Source organism: Alexandromys fortis, unplaced genomic scaffold (genome assembly GCF_014885135.2).
Source record: "Alexandromys fortis isolate MF-2015 unplaced genomic scaffold, M_Fortis_MF-2015_v1.1 scaffold_150, whole genome shotgun sequence".
NCBI lineage: Eukaryota > Metazoa > Chordata > Mammalia > Rodentia > Cricetidae > Alexandromys > Alexandromys fortis.
The window spans coordinates 4,114,580-4,136,907 of record NW_026068027.1 but is presented as its reverse complement, the minus strand read 5'-3'; the positions used below and the strand labels follow the sequence as shown (position 1 = coordinate 4,136,907).

The 22,328-nt window shown below is 50.3% G+C and overlaps 1 protein-coding gene across 1 annotated transcript; it reads left to right on the top strand.

Moving 5' to 3' along the window:
- Nucleotides 1-290: 290 nt before the first annotated feature.
- Nucleotides 291-20,719, top strand: Il17ra (interleukin 17 receptor A). Its single transcript, XM_050164095.1, has 12 exons — nucleotides 291-541; nucleotides 8,421-8,445; nucleotides 9,224-9,367; nucleotides 10,030-10,151; nucleotides 10,548-10,674; nucleotides 12,258-12,305; nucleotides 12,417-12,580; nucleotides 13,682-13,765; nucleotides 14,153-14,261; nucleotides 15,216-15,317; nucleotides 17,024-17,065; nucleotides 17,996-20,719. Exons 1-12 carry the CDS (start codon nucleotides 404-406, stop codon nucleotides 19,495-19,497), a joined length of 2,607 nt encoding a protein of 868 aa, XP_050020052.1. The 5' UTR covers nucleotides 291-403; the 3' UTR covers nucleotides 19,498-20,719.
- Nucleotides 20,720-22,328: the final 1,609 nt, after the last annotated feature.

Genomic DNA, 22,328 nt, shown 5'->3' with positions numbered 1-22,328 from the left:
AAACAGACTCCTTTGCGTCCCCAAGCCGGGGACTAGACGAAAATGACTAAATGGAGAAACAGATCTGGACAGGGTCAGAGTAAACGGGGAGGGTACGATGGCAAGGGCACTCCCGGCTCCATAGCAAGTTGGCAGAGGGCGGGGCCCGTAAGAGGCTCCAGTCCTCGGGGAGCCAAGGAGGCCAAGAGCGCACCTGGGCATGGCGGGGGCGGGGCCAGAGGAAGGCCCGCCCCGCACAAAGCCCGCCCCCCACCCCTCCCGGCCCGCCCTCGAAGGAGCCGGAAGCCGGGGGAAGGAGACCGTGCGAAGCAGACGAGCTAGAGTCCCGGGCTGGGAAAGCCCGTCTTGGGCCCTTTCAGGCCGGCCGAGCCAGCCGCGAGCGCTCCGCGACGGTGCCTGGGCCATGGCGACTCCGCGCCACCGGCCGCGGGTCGTTCCCGGGCCCGCGCTGGGCGGGCTGCTCCTGCTGCTGAGCTTGCTGGCCTTGGGCCGCGCCTCCCCGCGCCTCTTGGACTTCCCAGCTCCGGTCTGCGCGCAGGAGGTGAGACTGAAGCCCGGCGGAGCGGGGCGCAGCGAGGATGCTGGGGACGTCGGAGGTGGTGGAGGGGTGTCGTCGGACCGGCGGCGGTGGGAAGGGCGGTCGGGAGCGCGAAGAGCTGTCGAAGGTGGCGAAGGCCGTCGGGGATGCGAAGGGGTGGGTGGCCCAAGCTCCTGCGGGCCCGGGGAGGGACTCCGAGGAGGCCCCGGGCGTGAGCTCCGGGAGTGGAGTTGCGGTGCCTTCGCGGGATGAGAGGGACTTCTAGGGGAACTACGCGGGCGCCGGCAGCGTCACTGGCAGCGCGAGGCAGGAGTGACAATTCCGTTGGGGCCTTCAAATTGGGAGACGGAAACACCAGAGCCTGGCAGCTCTGGATGGACAGGGACCTAGAGAAGGGGCCTTAACCGGTTTGGACTGGCACCCATCTCCATGCTGCCTAGGAAGTCATCCTCCAGCTCCACCAGTATCAGTCACCCCAGCCCGGCCACAGGGGTCCCCACAGGTTGGGTAGTGCGGACCAGCCCGGTGCCTGGGGGAATCAAACAGGATGTGGCCTGGCCACCAGCGGAGGGCTGTCAGATACCGCCCAGCGTGTCTCTACATCACCATGTGTCCCAGAACCGAGAATCCCAGAATTGAGATTTAAACACGTGGGATGTGCCGAGTTGGAAGTCTGCCAATTTGTGACTGCCAAGGAGGAGGACCCCCCGCTGCGCTCGTAGGAAATTGACACACCCTTGTCAGTTGAACTTTGCTGTTAAACCTGACAATCATTGTCAAAAAAAAAAAAAAAAAAAACAACCACCTAACCGATGCAAAAACAGACCGTCTGTTCTACAGATAATTTTTCCTCCCCTTCTTCCCTCCAAGCCTTCTCTTTCCTCCACTGGTTTTCCCAGCCCCTTCCCCTCCACTTCACTGCTGACCCCAGAAACTATGTTCAGTAGCTGAGTCAGAGGATGTGAAACAAAAGGATAGTTTTCCTTATCTAAGTATGTAGATTTACCAAAAAGAGGGTGGAGAGAGGGTGACTATTTCACAGGAAAAAAAAAATGTGTTTTTAAAAAGTCTGAGTGAGAGCTGTTGGGAAATGTCGTAGTGATCCCCATATTGGGCAAAGCAGAGTGACATCTTCAGACAGGACAGAAGTGTCACAACACCGAGGCCTGCTGTTTGTGGTTAGTCGTTTGCCAACGGCCTTTTAAATACAAGTAAACTGAACCTGAAGAGAGATCTCCTGGGACTACAGTGTCGGGGTGAAGTTGTCTTGATGTGGGAACTGTCTTGCAAAGGCAGCCAGGAGCTAGTGTTCTTTGTACAACCGGTGAGGTTGCAAAATTCCAGGGAGAAGAAAAATAACTTCCAGCTGGGCTGTTTCTCACTGAAAAAACATTTGGGTGGTTCTGTGCCAGAGTGGGGGCCTCAGAAACAGTTTGGTTAAAGTATTCATTCCTTCTGGTGGAAGGTGCTTGGGCCAGTGTCCCTAGGTGAGGCAGTGTCTGGCTGGAGGAGGTGGATATCTGTGGGTCAGGAAAGGGAGATGGGGTGAGAACTGAGCTCAAGGGGTTGTAAAGTCTGAAAAAGCTATAAAAAATAAAAAAGGCTAACCTATGTTCCAAGCTACCAGCGCTGTCATAAAGGTTTTGGGTTTTGTGGTTGTTTTGGTTTTTAATTTAGATTCTGTTTATTTTTTATTGTATGTGTGAATGTTCTGCCCTCACAGATGTGGCTGGTGGCTGTGGAGTTAATAGGCTGTTGTATGCCCTGGAACTAGAGTTAAAGATGGTTGAAACATAGTAGAGCATATACGTTTGTTGTGTGATAAGGCCTCTCTTGGGTATATTCCCAAGAGTGGTATTGCTGGGTCCATGGGTAGGTTGATCCCAAATTTCCTGAGAAACCTCCACACTGCTTTCCAGAGTGGTTGCACAAGTTTGCATTCCCACCAGCAATGGATGAGTGTACCCCTTTCTCCACAACCTCAGGGCAGAGAACCCTGATTGCTTTTTGGGCTGACGAGGGAGGGGGACTTGATTGGGGGAGGGGGAGGGAAAGGGGAGGCAGCGGTGGGGAAGAGACAGAAATCTTTAATAAATAAATAAATTTAAAATAAAATGGTTAACTGAGAAAAAAAAAAAAAAAGATGGTTGAAAGCCACCCTGTGGGCGCTGCAGCTCTCACCAGGCTCTCGCAGCACAGCTGCTTCTCACTGCTGAGCCATCCACCTTTTTAGCCCCCTAAAGGGTTTGACTTTAATTGGAGAGGTGCTGGTGGCCACATTTCTCTTCAGCTTCCCCTCTCTTTCTTCCCCTCTGCTGGCTCACAGACAACTAAACTCCAAAGGCTGGCAGCTTCCCTGTTCCATTTGTAAAAGGGGCTGGAGCTAGGGGTGTGACTCAGTGGTCTCTGGGTCCAGCCCCAGAACTACAGAAAAGGAAAACCCACACTGTATCCATGACACAGTGTGGTTTATTTCCACACGAGAGGACTGGGTGGGACCTCTTAGAGGGAACCTGCCACTTTCTAAAAAGAAGAAAATGGCTGTTGAAAACTGATTTAGCTCTCAATGACTCCCTCCTGTGACTGGAAAGAGGGAGGCTTCAGCACACCTGCCTTCTTTCTTGCTCCATGCTGCAAGCACAGCCTAGGGGCTTGGTAAATACGTGTTGTGTGAAAGTACAAAAGAATAGAAGAAGGAGGGGAAGGTCCCCTGCTTTTCAGGTGGAGGTAAACTGAGGTAATCACACTTCTTCTGGCTGCCTGGAATTAGCACCTTAAAACTGGGGTGACTAATCTCCCCAAGAAAGTGACCCTGGAGACGCCATAAGTATTCCCCTGAATGCTTTTTCTTTGGTCTGCCTAGACTTCTTATAGTTCAGGTCCCCGCTAACTGCCATTCTTCAGGAAAGCTAGCAAGCAGTGCCCTGTTTACAGACAGGATGTATGTTACCATGACCAGTTCGTTTTCCTGAGTGCTTGCGGTTTTGACTCTTGGTAGAATGACTGTTTGGCATCGCCCTTTTGTGTGTGGTTGCCGGAAACTGTGCTCAGCCTTATCACTCTTCCCTAAGTCAAAGAGTTGTGCTCTGTGGTGCTCCTATGGTGGATGCTCTCCTGTAGGCAAAGCTACCGTGCCAGTGATGTAATCAGCAGGGAGCAAGCAGGTCCTGCCCCTGCTGACCAGCTCTCACCCTGGCTGCCCACTGCCTTTGTCAGGCTCATCTGCCAGCAGAAGACTCTGGCATCAGTTAGCAACCAGTCTGGAGCTCAGTCAGAAGACCTGGCCCCAGGCAAGCTTCCGCATCCCTTGAACTGCAGCCCTGTATCCTCCTCTCTAACAGGAGTGGTGCTCTCCTCACGGGTTGTGGGGAGACCTCAGGTTGTGCGCACTGGGATAGACCTGTATCAGGCTGTTGGTAATGTTGGCTCAATGCCCAGAGCTGAACCGTCATTCACTTCTTTTAATCATCCTGCTTTGAGTTCAGAGGAGAGGAGCAACATCTCTTCACTGGAGTCAGGGTCACAGTGCTGGGGCATGGTTCTGGAGCAAAGCAAGCTTACTGTAGATCTGGAACCTGGAGCCACCTAACGGTGGAGAGATGTTCTGAGAAGTGTCTTTGTAGGTGACTGTCCTCACGTGAACATCACAGAGTGCACACACACCGACCTGGATGGGACCATCAATGGCTTTGTAAACAGAGACTGCTTGTTCATTTTCCGGTCTCCCAGTTCTGAATAATCACATGGAAACTATATTAATTACAAAACTGTTTGGCTGATGCCTCAGGCGTATTTCTAACTAGCTCTTACATCTTAAATTAATCCATTTCTATTCATTTATATTTTACCACGAGGCTCGTAGTTTGTTACCTCTTGGGCACCTACATGGCATCTGCCTCCTTCAACAGCTACATGGCGTCTCCTTGACTCCACCTACTCTCTCTCCATATCTCTGTTCAGATTTCCCACCTGGCTTTACTCTGCTAAGCCATTGGCCAAAACAGCTTCTTTATTAACCAATGGTAATAAAACATATTCACAGCATCCAGAGGGGAATCCCACATCCTGGTTTGTGTAACCTCTTGATGTAAGCTAAGATGTGGTAAGCTGCTGCCAGCATCACAGTTTAAAGTACAGGATTACCCTCAAAAATAATGATTAAAAAAGGGGCAGTTCGGGCTGGAGAGATGGCTCAGAGGTAAAGAGCATTGCCTGCTCTTCCAAAGGTTCTGAGTTCAATTCCCAGCAACCACATGGTGGCCCACAACCATCTGTAGTGAGGCCTGGCGCCCTCTTCTGGCCTTCAGGCATAACGCAGAAAGAATATTGTATACATAATAAATAAATATTTTTTAAAAAAGGGGGGGCAGTTCAATGAGTCTCAGCTGCTATCATAATCTCTTCATCATTCTGAATATTCTCTGATTTCTATAAGGTGGCTAGCAAAGCTATTCATGAGAAAGTAGCTGATAAATGATTTTTTGGGTTTTTTGTTTGTTTGTTTTAGTTTGGTTTAGTTTAGTTTAGACAGGGTTTCTCTGTGTAGCCCTGGCTGTCTTGAAATTTGATCTGTAGACCAAGCTGGCCTTCAACTCAGAGAACCAACTGCCTTTGCCTCCCGAGTACTAGAATTAAAGGCATGAGTCACCACTGCCCAGAACTAAATAATACACTATTTTTAGATCTATCTATCGATCTATCTATCATGTCTACAGTGTTCTGTTTGTATGTTTAACTGCACAATACTAGAAGAGGGCAACAGATCTCATCATATGTGGTTGCGAGCCACCATGTGGGTGCTGGGAATTGAACTTAGAACCTCCGGAAGAGCAGCCTGTATTCTTACCCTCTGAACCATCTTTCCAGCCCAATAAATAATATCCTTGTCTTTCTATTTTGGGGGAATGAGTGGTTGGTTGGTGTTGGTGTCTGGGATGATATTCACACTTGCCTGTGTGATGTTGCGATTGAACCAGACTGTACATGTGCTAAACATTTCCTACTGAATGATGCCCTTACTCCTAGGGATAGGAATTTTGAAAGGATTAAGGAGGAAGCTGGGGAGAAAATTATTGGGAAAAATACAGAACAAGTTTTGTATTAGTAGTGTCCAGAGATACATCAAATGGGTCTTATATTATTAAGAAGATTACGGGGGCCAGGGCAACACAGACAAACCCTGTCTCAAATAAATAACTAAGATAACGGGCTGTTGTGGTGTGCAGTGGATAAAGGCACCTGCCTCCCAGCTGACAACCTGAGTTCTGTCCGTGGGATCCAGAGGGCGAAAGGAAAGAACCAACTCCTGAGAGTTGTCCTCTGACCTCTCCATATGTGCCAACATGTGAAATTCATACACACAACAAATACAAACAATAAAGAAATTGCAGGGGCTGAGGATGCGACTCGGTGGGTAAAGCGGCAAGCGTGAAGCCCTGAGTTCAGATCCCAGCAGCCGCATAAAGCAGCTGGGTGTGGCGGGTGCACCTGTAACCCAGTGCTGGAAAACAAGAGCAAGTGAGTCCTGGGCTCACTGCCGGCTTGAAGTGAACTCCAGATTCAGTGAGAGACCTCGTCTCAGAAAAAAATCAAATAAGGTAGAAAGAGAGACCCTGTTTCCAAACAGCAACAAAAGTTAGGAAATGACAGAGGAGGGCGTCTTGACATCCACCTCTAGCTCCTACGTATACCTGCACACATGTGCGTATGTACCTCCCACCCACACTAGTGTAAACTCTATACTGGAATTAAATTAGAAGAAAAGGAGAAAAGGCTCAGTGGTTAAGAACCACTGCTCCTGCAGAGGACCAGTGTTCAGTTCTCAACAACCATGTAGTGGCTCATGGCTGCTTCTAACTCTAGTTCCAAGGGATCCTGCTTCCTCTTCTGACTTCTGAAGTCTGCAGGCTGCAGGCATGTGTGTGGCATACAGACATACATGCAGACAAAACACCTATACACAAAGTAAAAAGTCCCCTATTTCCTTCCCTAAATAGCATTTTTATTTGCTTATCTCATTTTAAAATCTTTTGTTTAGATTAATATCATAAACTTTCATTTTAAATTCATTTTTATCAAGTAATATAGGGATTCCTTTAAAAGATTGTGCTGGTGTATTTAAAACAATAGCTCCCCACGTCACACCTAAACCTGCTCACCAAAGGCGGTCACTTAGGATAGGTCAATCCCCTCCTTTTGCCACCCTCGTATTTGTAACGTGCCCCTCGCCTACTGGTAGTGATGAACATCACCTCCCCTGCTGGTTCCTCACCATTCCGCCTGCACCACAGTGATCATCAGCCTAGTGTAGTTACAGCAAGGCAGCTGCTGGTTCTGGTGAGGCCACGGGTAGATTTTGATAGAATTGTTCTGGTAGTTTCTCCCCGCTCTCTTTCACAGATGATCATATGTCCAGTTAGTGACAGGCAAAACTGAAGCAGCAGCTCTTGAAGTACCAAGCTGCCAGATGTAGCATGCTTGGCCGCCAAGTGTCTCCCAACCCCTCCCACTTTGCTGCAACTAGTAGTGGGTAATAGAGAGTTACCCCAAATGGGGTTTATATGTTTGCCGTTTCTGTAAGAGTTCCCAATCTCAAGGCCAGTTTCTGTCCCTCTGTGTCCAATTCACAGGAGATACTGTGGTGTTTGTCTGTCAGAGTAAGCAGAGACAGTCAGATGGGTCTTGCTCTAAACTCGCAAGGACCATTTGGCAGGCTGTGGTGTGAGTTCAGGGACAGTGAAGGACAGTTAACCAACCACAAAGAACTGGGTCAGGTATAAGAAGGCTGGACCCCCGAGAGCATGTGAACTGATGTCCCAAACAGGTAGGACACAGATGAAACAGCAGACTCAGAAGGGATCCTGGCATGACATCAGGACTGTCCCTTGGCCCATTTTGTGAATGAAGCCTGCCTGGGGCATCACATTGCCCTGAGTCCTGCACTCTGGTACTGACTCCAGCTGGGTAGGTGTCAGTACCCATCGTACATATGATGCATCGTACATATGATGCATCGCTGTGCACCCATTACCCAGCTCCCTTCAGCTTCACATCTGACTCTGGTCATGGGGTGGGTTGGGCCAGTCTGGGTAGTTGAGCAGAGCTTGAATTCCAGGGCTTTGCCTTGCTGCCTTGCCAGCTCCGGCTCTGGAGTACTAGATGCCAGCTCTAGAGGAGGTACCCTACCACCTGGGTCAGACACTGTCTAGGAGGTGGCTCTCTGAGCGCTGTTGCTAGCTGAGCTGCGCATAGTGATTCTCTCAGGGTTCCGTGAGCTGTATGTTGATGCCCAGTCTGAGAAGCCCTGCCCATGAAGAGATCCTGTCTTGAAAAGACAAACGAACAAACAAAAATGTAAATTTGACCTTTCACCTCTTAGGAAAATTGAAAACCTCAAAAGGTTTTTTAAGGACTTCCTTTGCCAGACAACCCTCTCTGTTTTGTTTTTTGTCTTTGTTGTTTAAATTCGCAGCTCATAACAGTTATTCAAAAAGCCTCCAGTTCTAGCCCTGCCTGGTGGCCTTTAATCCTAGCACTCAGAGGCAAGCTGATCTCTGTGAGTTCCAGGTCATCCAGGTCTTATATAACAAGCCTTGGGCCAGCCAAATCTACATAGTAAGACCCTGTCTCAGAAGCCAAAAAAATCAAAACAAATTAAAAAGCCTCCAATTATATGTGTTGTCTGCCCACCACACTGGACATGTATCTCCTTGACTGGACAGAGGGGACAGAAGTGCAGGCTCCTGACCTGAGAACAGCGCAGCCCCCAGATATGAGGAGACAGGAGGGCTGTGGGAACTGTTCTCAAGGGGGTGTGACAGGTGGGCGGGCCGTGGCAGCCTGCTCTTCCTCATCTGTAATCACAACTGCTTTCTTCCCACAGGGCCTGAGCTGCAGAGTCAAGAATAGTAAGTCCTCTTTTTTGTTCCACTTATTGCTGCTCTGTTAATGAAGTGAGGGCCTTCTGCTGACTTCCGCAGGAGCGTCCTGCCTGCTCTGGGTGGGGTTATCATTGCTGGGGCCATCTTGTGTATAGGCTCCAGTGCCCCTCGTGGAAAACCTTCATTCGTTATGCAGAAGCTGGGCAGTACTAGGTGCCACCCGGGTTAGTACCCTAGTCTACCTGACCTTATACCTGATCCATTCAGTTTGTCACAGGCATCCATGGTGCTGGCTTGCTTTTTTATTTTTATTTGTTTACCCATTTGTTTTTAAATTTTTTATTTTGTCTATGAGAAGTATTTTCCTATGCTGGATATAGAACCCAGGTCCTCAGACACGGCAGACAAATACTCACCACTGAGCCACAACCACGGCCCCTGGTTTGTTTGTTTGTTTGTTCTTAACTGATGAGTCACCAGTCAGTGTCAGTGTCACTGGGAGTGATGACATAAAAACACAGAAGCTCTCATTACTGCCCCTTCCTCCTGTGCCCCCCATTTCCAGTGACTGCTTCTTTTCAAAACCCTTCTCTCCAGATGTTCTTTAGACCCAGACTTTGGTGAACATCCCAACCAGCATTAGAAAAGAGCAGGCAGGGCATAAAGCTTGCCAAGGTTACAGCCGGAAGGTCGAGAACATTTGCAGATGCTGAACCATCCATGTTGGATCTTGTAGCTCTCAGGATGCTTTAGGAGGTGCTCAGGGTCTTGGTTACAGGTCTCTGATAGTTGTTCTCCTGGCCAGGTACCTGTCTGGATAACAGCTGGATCAACCCTCCAGACCTGACCCCGTCTTCCCCCAAACATGTCCATGTCCAGCTGAACTTCTCCACCCAGCATGGAGAGCTAGTCCCTGTATTGCACATTGAATGGACACTGCAGACGGATGGTGAGTGGCCACATCAGCCAGGGCTTAGGTTTGCTCTTCTGAAGAGCACTGCTGACTCGTGTTTGGTGCTGGAAAGCTTTGTCCCCTATACAGCAAGAGCTTCTCTGGTGTTAGATATGTGTCTACAGAGTGTCTTCTATCCACACTGTCTTTGTGAAAGGCCTTTCCTTGCATTAACTTTTTATTACGTGGAAAGAAAAAGGCAGTGGTTAATTATATAAATAATTCCAAATATTTGCTAGAAAAAAATGGTAGCAGTTTGCCAGCTGCTTTTTCTCCTAGCTTAGGAGCCAGCACTTTTTAAAACATGCTCCAGACCTCGTTAGGGGGGGAGGACTGCAGAATTTCTGAACAGAGCAAGCCGGGATCTGTGAAGAGGCAGCAGCAAGTGTTCTCTGTAGGACCTACTGCTGTGCTCTATGCCTGCCACTGGAGCAGTCTCTGAGAGGGTGAGGAGGGCTGTCTTTGTCATTGTGTCCTGCTGGCTCTGGCCACAGGGTTGCAAAGTCTTTGTTTGTACTACTTCCTAGTATAGAGTGTCCCTTGTCCTTGTCCTGCTAGAAGGTACTTTCCGCAAGTAGGGAAGTGGGGAGTTAGGGAAGTGTTACACCCCGGGGGCTGGGGTTGTTTTGCATCTGTGTGCCCCTCTTTCTGGCCTGCAGCCAGCATTCTGTACCTCAAGGGAGCAGAGCTGTCCATCCTGCAGCTGAACACCAACGAGCGGCTCTGCGTCGAGTTTGAGTTTCTGAGCAGCCTGACAAATCAGCGTAACCAGCGTAACCGGGTGAGATGGCAACTTGACTGTTCAAGATGGCTGCCTGCTGGGAGCCCACCCACCCTTGCTTATTATTGTGCCTCCCACTTGACCTAGCTATCTTTTTTATTTTTTAAATTCCTAGTGCTGAGGGCAGAACCAAAACATTCTGTCAGCCTGTTTCATGTGTGTGTGTCTCCCCTATGCCCATCATTCTTCGGCATGTGAATGGCATGGCTTTCTACATGGATGTTTTTTAAACATGTAGAAAGGACAATGGCCTCATGCCTCTGATTTTGGATATCCTTTTATCTTTTTTTTTTTTTTTTTTGGCTGATTGTGGGGAGGTATGAGATTGGGACTTTGGATACAAGTGGCTGAGGATGTTTGTGTGACCCATTCCACCTCTTTTTCCTGTGTCCTCAGTGGCGGTTTTCCTTCAGCCACTTTGTGGTAGATCCTGGCCAGGAGTATGAGGTAACAGTTCACCACCTGCCCAAGCCCAGACCTGATGGAGACCCAAACCACAAGTCCAAGGTCATATTGGTGCCTGGTAAGAGTGCCCTTCCAAGTGTCCACTTGGTACTGGGCTCTTGGTGAAGAATCAATCAGGGCGCTCAGATAGCAGAATCCAACCTGCTCCACAGTGGCCGCAGATCCAGGGCCTGAGAGTGCCTCCCGCTGAGGCTGAAGCCTTTATGTCTTGAAGACAGAGTCTGTCCTCTGCTGACATGTTAAATGTGTAGAGATCCCAGGGGTGTGTTGGCAGCCAGAGAAGTTCTTCCATCCCAGAAGATGTCAGCTCCTGAAAGGGTGGTGCCTGTGCTGTCCTCCTGGACCTGGCTTCCCTCACTTTGTTCACGCCCCACATCCCACCTGCATTTGTCCAGCACGCATCCTGCATCCTGTCCTCGCCCCACCAGTCGGTGCTGTCTGTGGTCACCACCAGCCACATTTGAACCACATCTTTCTGTGTCATTTTTGTTTGGTTGGTTTTGGTTTTTCGATATAGGGTTTCTTAGCAGCTATAGTGCCTGTCTCTCTGTAGACCAGACTGGTCTCAAACTCACAGAGATCCGCCTGCCTCTGCCTACCAAGTACTGGGATTAAAGGCGTGCGCGCACCACTGCCCAGCTTGTTTGTTTTATTGGTGACTGTGGAGAGAGAATTCAGGGCCTTACACACTGAGCAAACACTTTACCACTTAGCCACACCCCAGCCCAAGAAATGCTTGTTAAAGATGGCAACAGCTCCTCCTCCAGAAGCACATGTCTGCTCTTCTGCTTCCTTTGTGTATGGAGTGTTGTCAGTTCACTTCCACTGGTTTCTTCTATAGAATTAACCTGAGAAAAACAGGAATTTCCACTGTATGTGCAGAGCCCAGGGCCACATCACACACGGGGGGGGGGGGGCGGGGGGGGGCGCGGGGGGGGGGGGGGGGGGGGGGGGGGGGGGGGGGGGCTCAATAAGTACCTGCTAAATGACTGGGAACCCGTTAGAAACACTGCTTCCCAGGTGCTCAGTGGCAAGGTGCCTGTCTGGGTTTGATCCTCAGTTCTATGAGCACAAAAAGAAATATATGAATGAATGGATACATGCTGACACTTGGCACCCAGCCAGTGGCGGACAGAAGGGCTTCTGGAGTAGAAAGGTAGAGGCCAAGCTGGACGAAAGACGCATACATAGAAAAAAAAAAAACAGGGATTTCTGGCCACGTGAAGCAAGCTCTGACTCAGGATCAGTATGTTTGAGTCAGGAGGGCTCCCTAAGATAGGAACCAGGTTGCTCCATTTGATGGGATCTCTGGCCAGGGTCAGCTGTCTGGGCCTGGAGCAGGCTGTGAAGGGGTGTCTTTGAACAGGCTCCCCAGGGGCATAGCAACCTTGGCCCCTGTGTCAAAAATGTGCAAGAACAGACTGGGTTTAGTGGTGCATGCCTTTAATCCCAGCACATGGGAGGCAGAGGCAGGTAGATCTTGTGAGTTTGAGGTCAGCCTGGTCCATAGTGAGTTCCAGGACAGCTAGGACTATGTCGAGCAGCCCTGTCTCAGAAAAACAAAACGAATGCCCAAAATCTTCAGGAACAAACTCTCTCAAGGCAAAGACTTACTGATTTCTCCTTTATTGGGGTTGGCAGACTGCGAGGACCCCCGGATGAAGATGACCACATCGTGTGTGAGCTCAGGTAACAGGCTGAACCAGGAGACCTTGACCTGGGCACATTAGCATGCACAACACACATGCTCATGGACACACATGCTCTCCTCATTCCCAACTCACCTTGTACCCTTGGCAGGCAGCCTGTGGGATCCCAACATCACTGTGGAGACCTTGGACACCCAGCAGCTGCGAGTGAGCTTCACCCTGTGGAACGAGTCCACCCCCTACCAGATCCTGCTGGAGAGTTTTCCACACTCGGACAACCAAAGCTGCTTTGATGACATTCAGCAAATCCCTGCGGTACCTGTATTTCCTGCCCCCTCAGACACAGATTAACACACCTCCCAAATCCTCCAATTTCCTCCCTTCTGGCTAACCCTATTGCCAGAGCCCAACACTGTGCTCAGGTGCACCTGGCTGTTGCTTTTCCCTCTCAGAAGGCAGAGGGTTCTGGTATCTTTGCGGTTTGTTGAGAATAGTTTGTGAGCATAGCTAAAGTGACTGAGGAAGCTTTAGACTGTGAATCTAAATACAGAGGTTTAAGTTCTCTCTTTCCCAAGCCTGTGGTGAAGCTCAGATTGGATTGCAATTGAAAGTAAAAAATGTCTCTTCCAAAGCTTCTGCTGTCTTCTCCCAGACGAGAGAAGTAGATTAAAGTAGTAAGGTATTAACTAAAATTTTATTTCATCCCATCAATCTTCTGGGGATTTGGCTTAATAACATCACTTGATTTGCATTTAACAGATGTAAGATAAAGGTTTGCAATCCTTAAATAACAGAAGTTAAACTTAAAAGTTTGCTTAGGCCTTTGAAGGCCTTGGGCTAATTTTGTCCTAAACTTGTAGTTAAGGGAACTAATTATTGGGGGAGGGTAGTGGGAGGGTTTAAGTGGCAAGAATAATTAGAGTGTCAGGTTTTGTTACTTTCTCTGCTTCCCTGATAGTTCATTGTTTTGAGGATCCCCTCATGACTAAATCTTCAGTTGTTAAGCAAGCCCACCGCCCCACCCGTAGTTCCACAACCCATCTAGTGCATGCTCTCCACGCCGCCACATTCTTGCCTGGCCTCTGTATTTATTCTACTTTCTCTCAAAACTTATTTGGAAATTTAAAAAGAAATGAGATTAAGACAGAGGGAAGTAGGTAAGATGAGGCCAAGAGAGCAGAAAGTGTGCTGTGCTCTCTGCACACCTGCCGCATACGCATAGAGCAAATGTGTCTGAGTTCACCACAGGCTAGTCACCCTGCAGAAATGACAGTTTTCCTGGAGCGGAAATCAGAAAAGCATTTCTCCCTCTGGGCTTGTAAGAGGGGCTCTGGCCCACAGAGGGTCACTTTCACAACAGCTTTCTTTGGGGATGTACAATCCCAAGTTCTCACCAGCTTCTGCTTCTCTCTCCAGCCCAGACAAGAAGAATTCCACCAGCGAGCCAATGCCACGCTCCCTCTAAGCAACTCTAACTGGTGCTGCCGCCACCACGTGCAGGTGAGTGGGTAGAATGGCAGGAGAGTAGTGTGCGCAGGTGGCCTTCCTCTGAGGCAGGCAAGGAGGGCAGCTCCAGCCACTACTGGCTAGGAACCTCTGGCTGCCTTCTCCTCCTGCTCTTCCCAGCCTGATATGAGTGGGAAACCTGGTCTAACAGCCACCCTGAAAAATAAGGAGCATAGGCCCATTGAGATGGAGTCTTACCGTATTCCCCACGCTGCCTTGAGGAGACTACCTTGGCTTCTCGAGCCCCTGGGGTCTAGGTACACACTACCACATGCGGCTCAACAGCTACATGGAGTCCCGAGCCTGGCCAACCAGGGCCTGTCACTCACATCTGATCCCAGAGTATGAGTAGGCATCTTCTTCACCCTTCTGCTCCCCCAGGTCCAGCCCTTCTTCAACAGCTGCCTGAATGACTGTTTGAGACATGCTGTGACCGTGTTCTGCCCAGACATCCCAAAGACCTCAGGTAGGAGAGAAACGGTTGTTGTTGGTATATATGGGGTAAGTGTGGATGAAGTCGTCCATGGAGAAAGGTCCTGACTGTGCGGAGAGGGAGATTTAGTTCTGAGCTACGGTAGTGAAGGAGGAACGCAGAATGACACCCGTGGGCTGGACTCACCACCTTGCACAGCTCTGCACCTGGAGGCAAAGGGCTTTCTTTGCCTTTCTTACCAACCCAGTTTCCTTGGCTGAAGAACGGGATAGTTATTCCCACCAGGTTAGAATTATGTACCACAGAAGTGCTTTAACACGCCAAGTTCATGTATGAGAAAACTGAGGCACAGGTATTAATTTGCCAATGTTCACACAGCAAAGACGTCGCCCCGGACTCCTACTTGAGCTTGTAGGGATTGGCAGCCACGTGTCCCTGGCTCTCAGCTTCTGCCGCGTGCAAATCAAATGGGGGCAGGTGTGGCACAGTGGTGGAAGGAGCCTTGGCCCCCATAGAAAGAATGGTATTGCTTTGAGCTTCGGCTGAAGGGGCTCCAGAGAGAAAGCTACACCAAGTGTATGGTGCCTGGCTGCAGGGTTAACGCTGTCTGTGCTGTCTCTGGTGGGGTAAGACATCAGCGAGCATCTCTGATAGGTTAAAGCCATTGGTGGGCATCTGTGATCGGTTAAGGTCATTGTGGGCATCTGTGATAGGTTAGGGCCGTTGGTGGGCATCTGTGATAGGCTTGGGTGACTGCTAATCATTAAGAGTAACCCTGTCCTGTTTCCTTTTGTTCTATTACAGATTCTCTTGCAGGTAAGTCCTTCCTACAGTCAAGGTCATTCCCAGGGGACCACACGAGGCCCCAGCTGATCCCTGAGCCAATCCAGGAAGACAGGCTGTACCCACAGCCAGCCAAAGGGTGAAACCATTAGTTTAGCCTGGTACAGGACAGAGCCTGGGCTGGGTATGTGGGGCCCACCTAGACTCACACTGTTCTGCTTGTCACAGACTCTATTCCCCTGTGGGTGTACGGCTTCATCACGGTCATTGCCATTCTGCTGGTGGGCTCTGTGATCCTGCTGACCATCTGCATGACCTGGAGGCTTTCTGGTAAGGAGTGTGCTGGGGCCTCCTCTCTTCTCTTTTCCCATGTGTCCTCCCTTCTTGCCCCAGCCTCACAGTCTAGACCTGTCATCCTGTGTTTAAGGGGTGTCCTTCACTCTGCCCTTCCATGCCTAATTAAGATCTCAGCTATCAGAAACCTAGAGCCAGGCACCAGTCTGACCTGGAATCAAAGATCAGCTCCATGTGGAGCTCCTTGAGCCTCAGGCTTCTCTATGACAAGATGGCAGTTCCAATGATCTGCACATCCTCAGGTGCAGGGAGGGCTAAAGGGAACAACAAGCGGGAATTCTCCCACAGAGCTTGGCTCCTGGTGTTTGCTCAGTGCCTTTCGCCACAGTGATGTTTTTGTTGTTCAAGTTAGTGTCGCTAAACTCAACAGATTGGAAGGAGCTAGGTTGGGATTTCCCCGCATCAGCCACGATCATTCAGACAGAGCAGCCTGAACAACCTCATCCTCAAGTCCCCAGCCTGTGCCTCTGAGCACAGAGACAATCCTGGGGCAGCAGAGTGTGACAGAGAAGACTGGGGCTCTCAACCCTGACTCAGAGAGCGGACTTTGCTCTCACCAACGAGTCACTTGCCCTTAGGTTTCATTTCCTTTTCGGTAAAATGGGTGCCTCCAAGAACCTGGAGTAACTGCTCAATCCCCACATCCTCTTCTACTGGCCAAGTTCTAATCAGGAGGAGGGGGATGACAGGCTAAAGGGCTAAGCTTTCCCTGTCCTGGGACAGAATGTGTCTTCAGTCTTCTGGGAAGCTATTTCTACACTTGCCGATATCCATGTAGACTATGGTTCATCTTGAACTGTGGGGTCCACAAGATCTGGGCAGAGTCATATGGCATCTCAATGTTAATGCTGAACCATGCCCAGCTGCTACTACGTTTCCTGCTGTTTCCTAGAGTGTCCCCAGCACAGGGAGTTGAACAGGAGAAACCTCACTCACTAGTCATTAGACTGGCTTTGACAGTTCTGGGCAAAGACCCAAAGAATGAGGGTTGAAATTAAGATTCTAAATCTTCTTTAGGAGCCGTAATTTAGAGGTAGAACACTTGAATAATATACATGGGGCCCTGGGTTCCCTCCCTGGACCAAAAAGAAGTAATCCTCCTGGTCATGTGTCCAAGGGCAACAATTACCTAAGAATATAGTTCCCCTTCCTCATCTTGAGAACATGAGGAGGAAGTGTAGCAAGGGCCATGGGGCTGCTTCTGGGAGGCAGTGTTGTAAGATGTCTGCTTCCTGCGTGGACCGCCCTTCCCTCCAGTGGAGTCTGCTTACAGAGGTCTGGGAAGCAGAACCCTAGAGAGGGGCTGCTAGGGAGGACACCCCAGCTCAGGTCTCTGGCTCCCCACTTGCTGAGTACCGCAGATAATCCATGCCCCAGCTGACTGAAGGGCCCAGCACTTCCCACACAGTCTCTAGACTGTAACACCACAGACCCATTCCTCAGGGAGAAAGATGGAGTGTCGGGCATTAATAGCTCTCTATTCATACAGCTTCCTGGAGCAGCTGACTTGGCCCTCACACCCACACAGCTATATGCCTCTGTCTCTGCAGAGGCCCGGAATATCTTGTCACCAACTAGGGCCTGCTCCCTTGTTCCCTTCGTCACTCAGTACCACTGGCCCGACACCTGTGAGCTGCTCCCTTTTCTCTTGAAGGCACTCAGTAGATTTCTTTTCCCTGCAGGTTCTGATCCTGAGAAACACAGCGATGACTCGAAATGCAGCGGTGAGTAGCATGTGCGCTGTGGGCGCAAGGCCATTCTCTAAAGCCTGGCCGTGAGCTCCTGGGGTAGATGGATAGAATGTGTCTCTAGTCAGACTTTCATACCAGAGGAAGGCTCCATCCTCACTTAGGACACGTATCCACCTCATGCAGAAAGGGCTTTTGGGTAACCAAAACACAGGGCCCAGAAATTAGAAATTTCTTTTTCTAATTGCTTAGCCAGAAAAGGGAAGGTGAACATTTTGTAGGGAGCACTCTTCCTGAGTGGGTGTTTCTTTTCCCTAGGCAGATCCTTGTACCTTTTAGTACTTTTATTTATCTTGATTTAGGAGATCTAGAGGTCTTACTATGCAGCCTTTCCTGGCCTGAAACTTACTATGTAAATCAAGCTGGCCTAGAACTCATAAAGATCCTCCTGTCTCTGACTCCCAAGTGCTGGAATAAAGGGGTGTGCCACCACAGCTTTTTTTAAAATTTAAAATGATTAAAGTATCAGCCAATAACCAGATGGAACTGTGGTGGGAAGAGTGTAGGGGTGAAGGAGGAGGGAGATCGGTTCTTCTTCACGCAGGCCCCTCACTGATTTCTCGAACATCACAGCAAGGCAGTGTAGCAGCATCTGGCCCACCCAGAAGGCTGTTAGCTGAAGACAGATAGCCAAGCTCTACCTTTGGTACAGGTAACTTGTAGGCTGTCTCTAGAGCAGTGGTTCTCACCCTTCCTAATGCTGCAGCCCTTTAATACAGTTCCTTATGTTATGGTAACCCCCCCAGCTATAAAATTATTTTTGTTGCTACTTCATAGCTATAATTTTGCTATTATGAATTGTGATATAAATACCTGATATGCCATAAGGTTGAGAGCCACTGCTCTAGAGGGCGCTGCCCAGGTCCAGCGTGTGAGCATCAGCTCGTATTCTCTTGTCTCTCACAGGCAATTCGCCGGTAGCTGAGCTGACTCCCCCACCTCTGAAGCCCAGGAAAGTCTGGATCATCTACTCAGCCGACCACCCCCTCTATGTGGAGGTGGTCCTCAAGTTCGCCCAGTTCCTCATCACTGCCTGTGGCACTGAAGTAGCTCTTGACCTCCTGGAAGAGCAGGTTATCTCAGAGGTGGGGGTCATGACCTGGGTAGGCCGACAGAAACAGGAAATGGTGGAGAGCAACTCCAAAATCCTCATCCTGTGCTCCCGAGGCACCCAGGCCAAGTGGAAGGCCATCTTGGGTTGGGCTGAGCCTGCTGTCCAGCTACGGTGTGACCAGTGGAAGCCTGCAGGGGACCTTTTCACGGCAGCCATGAACATGATCCTGCCAGACTTCAAGAGGCCAGCCTGCTTTGGCACCTACATTGTTTGCTACTTCAGTGGCATTAGTAGCGAGAGCGACGTCCCTGACCTCTTCAACATCACCTCCAGGTACCCACTCATGGACAAATTTGAGGAGGTTTACTTTCGGATCCAGGACCTGGAGATGTTTGAACCTGGTCGGATGCACCATATCAAAGAACTCACGGGGGAGAATTACCTGCAGAGCTCTAGTGGTGCGCAGCTCAAGGAGGCTGTGGGTAGGTTCCAGGAGTGGCAAACCAAGTACCCTGATTGGTTTGAGCGGGAGAACCTCTGCTTAGCCGGTGACCAAGATCTCCCATCCCTGGATGAGGAAGTGTTTGAAGACCCACTACTGCCACCAGGGGGAAGAATTGTCAAACAGCAGCCCTTGATGCGGGAGCCTTCTGAGGGCTGCCTGGTGATGAATGTCTGTGTCAGTGAGGAAGGAAGCGGGGTAGCAAAGCTTGATCCGCAGCTGTGGCCACAGAGAAAACCCGTGGCTCAGACTCTCCAGACCATGGTGCTGCCGGCAGAACAAGTGTCTGCGGCTCATGTGGTGGAGCCTGTCCCTCTCCCACATGGCAGTGGAGCTGCGGCCCAGCTGACCCTGGCAGAAGACAGCGAGGCCTGCCCGCTACTGGGGGCCCAGAGGAACAGTGTCCTCTGCCTCCCTGTGGACTCAGATGACTTGCCTCTATGTAGCACTCCGATGCTGTCACCTGACCACTTCCACGGTGATGCAAGAGAGCAGCTAGAAAGCCTGATGCTCTCGGTGCTGCAGCAGAGTCTGAGCAGACAGGCCCAGGAGAGCTGGGCGAGGCCCGTGGTGGTGCTCAAGGAGCCCTGCACTTCCTCTGAGGAGGAGCAGCGGCAGTCAGTGCAGTCGGACCAGGGCTACATCTCCAGAAGCTCCCCGCAGCCCCCTGACTGGCTCACAGAGGAGGAGGAACCAGAACTGGATGAGTCATCTGAGCCTCTGTCTCCTGAGGTCCTGCAGAACCTGAGGAACCTCCAGCGGCAGCTCCTCTTCCAGGAGCTTGAGAAGAACCCTGGCTGGGACAGTTTGGAGCCACGGAGACCAACCACAGAAGAGCAGGCTCCCTCCTAGGGCCTCCTGCTGCTGGTGCTTTAGCGGATGTACATTGTACTGGTGTGGGGGGTGGGGAAGCGGCAGCTTTGGAGATGTGCGTCTCTGAGTTTGACATAGTGGCGTATACCTGAAGTCCCAGCACTTGGGGCCTGAGACTTGATCCCCTGAACCAGGGGATTCAGGGCCAGTGTGGGCAACAGAGCAAGACCTCAGAAAAAAAATATAGACATTTTGATCCTGATCCCTAAACACCCCTTTTACTCGATAGGCACATCTGGTCATCATCATACAAGAATCCACAGCATGTTTCCAGGCTCTCATAGCCAAGTGGGTCACTCATTCCTGGAGCATCTGTTCTGTACCTTACTATGCATCAGGATTGGGGATTAAAAAATAAGTTACATGACACAGCCTTGGCCACCAAGAAACTTAAAAACCAGTAAGGATGAAAAGTTAGCCAGGATGATAATAGGAGACATGAGGCTGCTGCCCTGGCCACAGAAAGAACCCCAAGAGCCTGAGAGCGGAGGTCCTGGGAGGGGAGCAGCCTGTGGCTTGAGTATTATGCAGGAGCTGGAGCTCAGGGTGGAGAGAACTTTGAGGCTAGGGTGGGAGCAGCTGGGGACTCATTCCTAAGTGGATCTGTTGCCCTGTGGGGGAGGAAACTGCATGCCAAATATACCCAGAAGTCTTCTCAGATCCATTTTGTACAAAGAGTCAAGATAGAAATGGGGGCTGCAAAACTTAAGAAGCAGGAAGAGGCGTGTGAAATCCTGAGCTCAAGTGCTGGCAGCCAGTCTGTGGGAGGGCTGGTGCGTGGTTCTTCATGGAGTGCAGCCACCTGATCCCAGCAGCTTGGGGCCCAAGACCCCTCAGTTCTACCTCAGGGTTTAGTAGTGGAGCAAAGTAAGATGTGGGGGTTTTGTGATGGGGGACATGGCAGTGGGCAACACGGCGGGCCCTCTGAGATCAGAGGAAAGTATGTCACTGTGGGCCTAAGGCGTAAGGAAAGGTTGTGTAACGTAGCTCCTGGGATGCCCTCTTGGGGCAGATAGCAGGTTTGGGTCCTAGAGAATACACAGGTATGCAAGCCCTGAGCCCCATGCTGTCCACTGCCAGCCCTTCAGTCTTCAGGGAGAAAAGAACTACAGAGTCTGTGGGCAAAGCAAAAGCAGTGTTTCCGTGTGTGCATATGTGTGTGCCATAATGAAGACTTATTAAAGTTACTGCGTTGGTAAGAGCTCATAGTTGTTATTGATCACCTCTCAACCATAAGTAAAGAAGTTCCAGATAAATCTTGCCTGGTATTAGCAAGTCCTTAAGGTTCCTAGTCTCAGTGTGTGGCCCATATGCAGCCCTGCCGCAGCTAAGGGCCAGGGGAGAGAAAGAAAGCCCCTCCCACCCATCAGCCTTTGCCAGCTGTTTCCTCTCAGAAATTCTGGCAGTGAGCGTCCTTGGGTCTGGATGCCAGTTAAGCTTGTGACATCCCCCTAGCTTCACCTGTGGATGAAGCATCAAGGGGCTCTCCCAGCAGTGAGAGCCCCACAGCAGCACAGATCTGCCCCCATAGTTTATCCTCTCCAGCTTGGCCCAGTGCTCGTAACCCTCAGCTTCCAGCTGCTGCCCATTAGAGGGGATCAGTAAATAGATCCTTCTGCTCCCTTTTTCCCCCTAATATCTTCATTGAGACGTTCACACATCAGATAGTTTACAGTCGGCCCTCTATTGAGTGGTTTGGTGTTTTCAGAGTTGAGCAGCCGTCAGTAGAATCACCTTTACAACAGAAAAATGAAAGCAGGAAAAATGAAAAAAGATGGCTCTACAGGTAAAGGTATTTGCCAGCAAGCTTACTATCCTGAATTCAATCCCTGGGGCCCACCTGGAAGGAGAGAACATGATCTCAACACGAATTTCATGGCACATACAACACGTGACACACATGTCAATTAACAGGAATAAATGGAACCCTTTTGGGGGGGGCTAAGTATGACTCAGGGATAGGGCACTTTCCTAGCACACACGTGTCCTTGGGGTTGGAGGTAGCTGACGAGCATGCACTGCTCTTGCAGAGGACCAAGTACCACACACCCACACGGCAGCTCACAATTACCTGCAACTCCAGTTCCAGGGGATCCACTGCCCCCTTTTGGCCTCTTCAGGCACCAGGCATGTGCACGGTGCACATACATACAGCCAAAACACTCATGTACAAAAGTCTTTTTAAGATTTCATTTGCAGCACTCGGGAGGCAGAGGCAGGCGGATCTCTGTGAGTTCGAGACCAGCCTGGTTTACAGAGCTAGTTCCAGGACAGGCTCCAAAGCCACAGAGAAACCCTGTCTCGAAAAACCAAAAAAAAAAAAAAAAAAAAAAAAATTTCATTTGCAAGAAGAGCACCCCACTGATAGACGCCACTGCCCCCATGTTCTGCTTTCTTAACTCTTTGGTCAGCTCCTAGAAAGTAGCAGGAGAGGCTTGCTGAGTAGACAACATCAGTGAGCACATGACCAGAACGCACATGGGGCATGTACCCCAAACCAACTTCAGTGCATCCTCAGGCAAGCTCCTGACTGCGGAGGTGGCTCTGACCTCTTCCTACTTGAGCCTAATCAAGAAAGGAGGTGGGGGGGGGGGGGATAAACAAGGAATAAGGGACAATTAGACGGTGACCCGGGCATCACTTGATAAAGTGTTTCAGTCCAGATCTAGTTTCTGGCAATGCTTTGGGAGGCCCAGTGCTCAGTCCCTGCGCCATGCATTCTGGCTGGCATCTGTGAACGTGAAGCTCCCATTCTAAGTAACCAGTAGAGCAGGGCTTGCTCTACTCTGGCACTTCCTGAGAAAATGGCT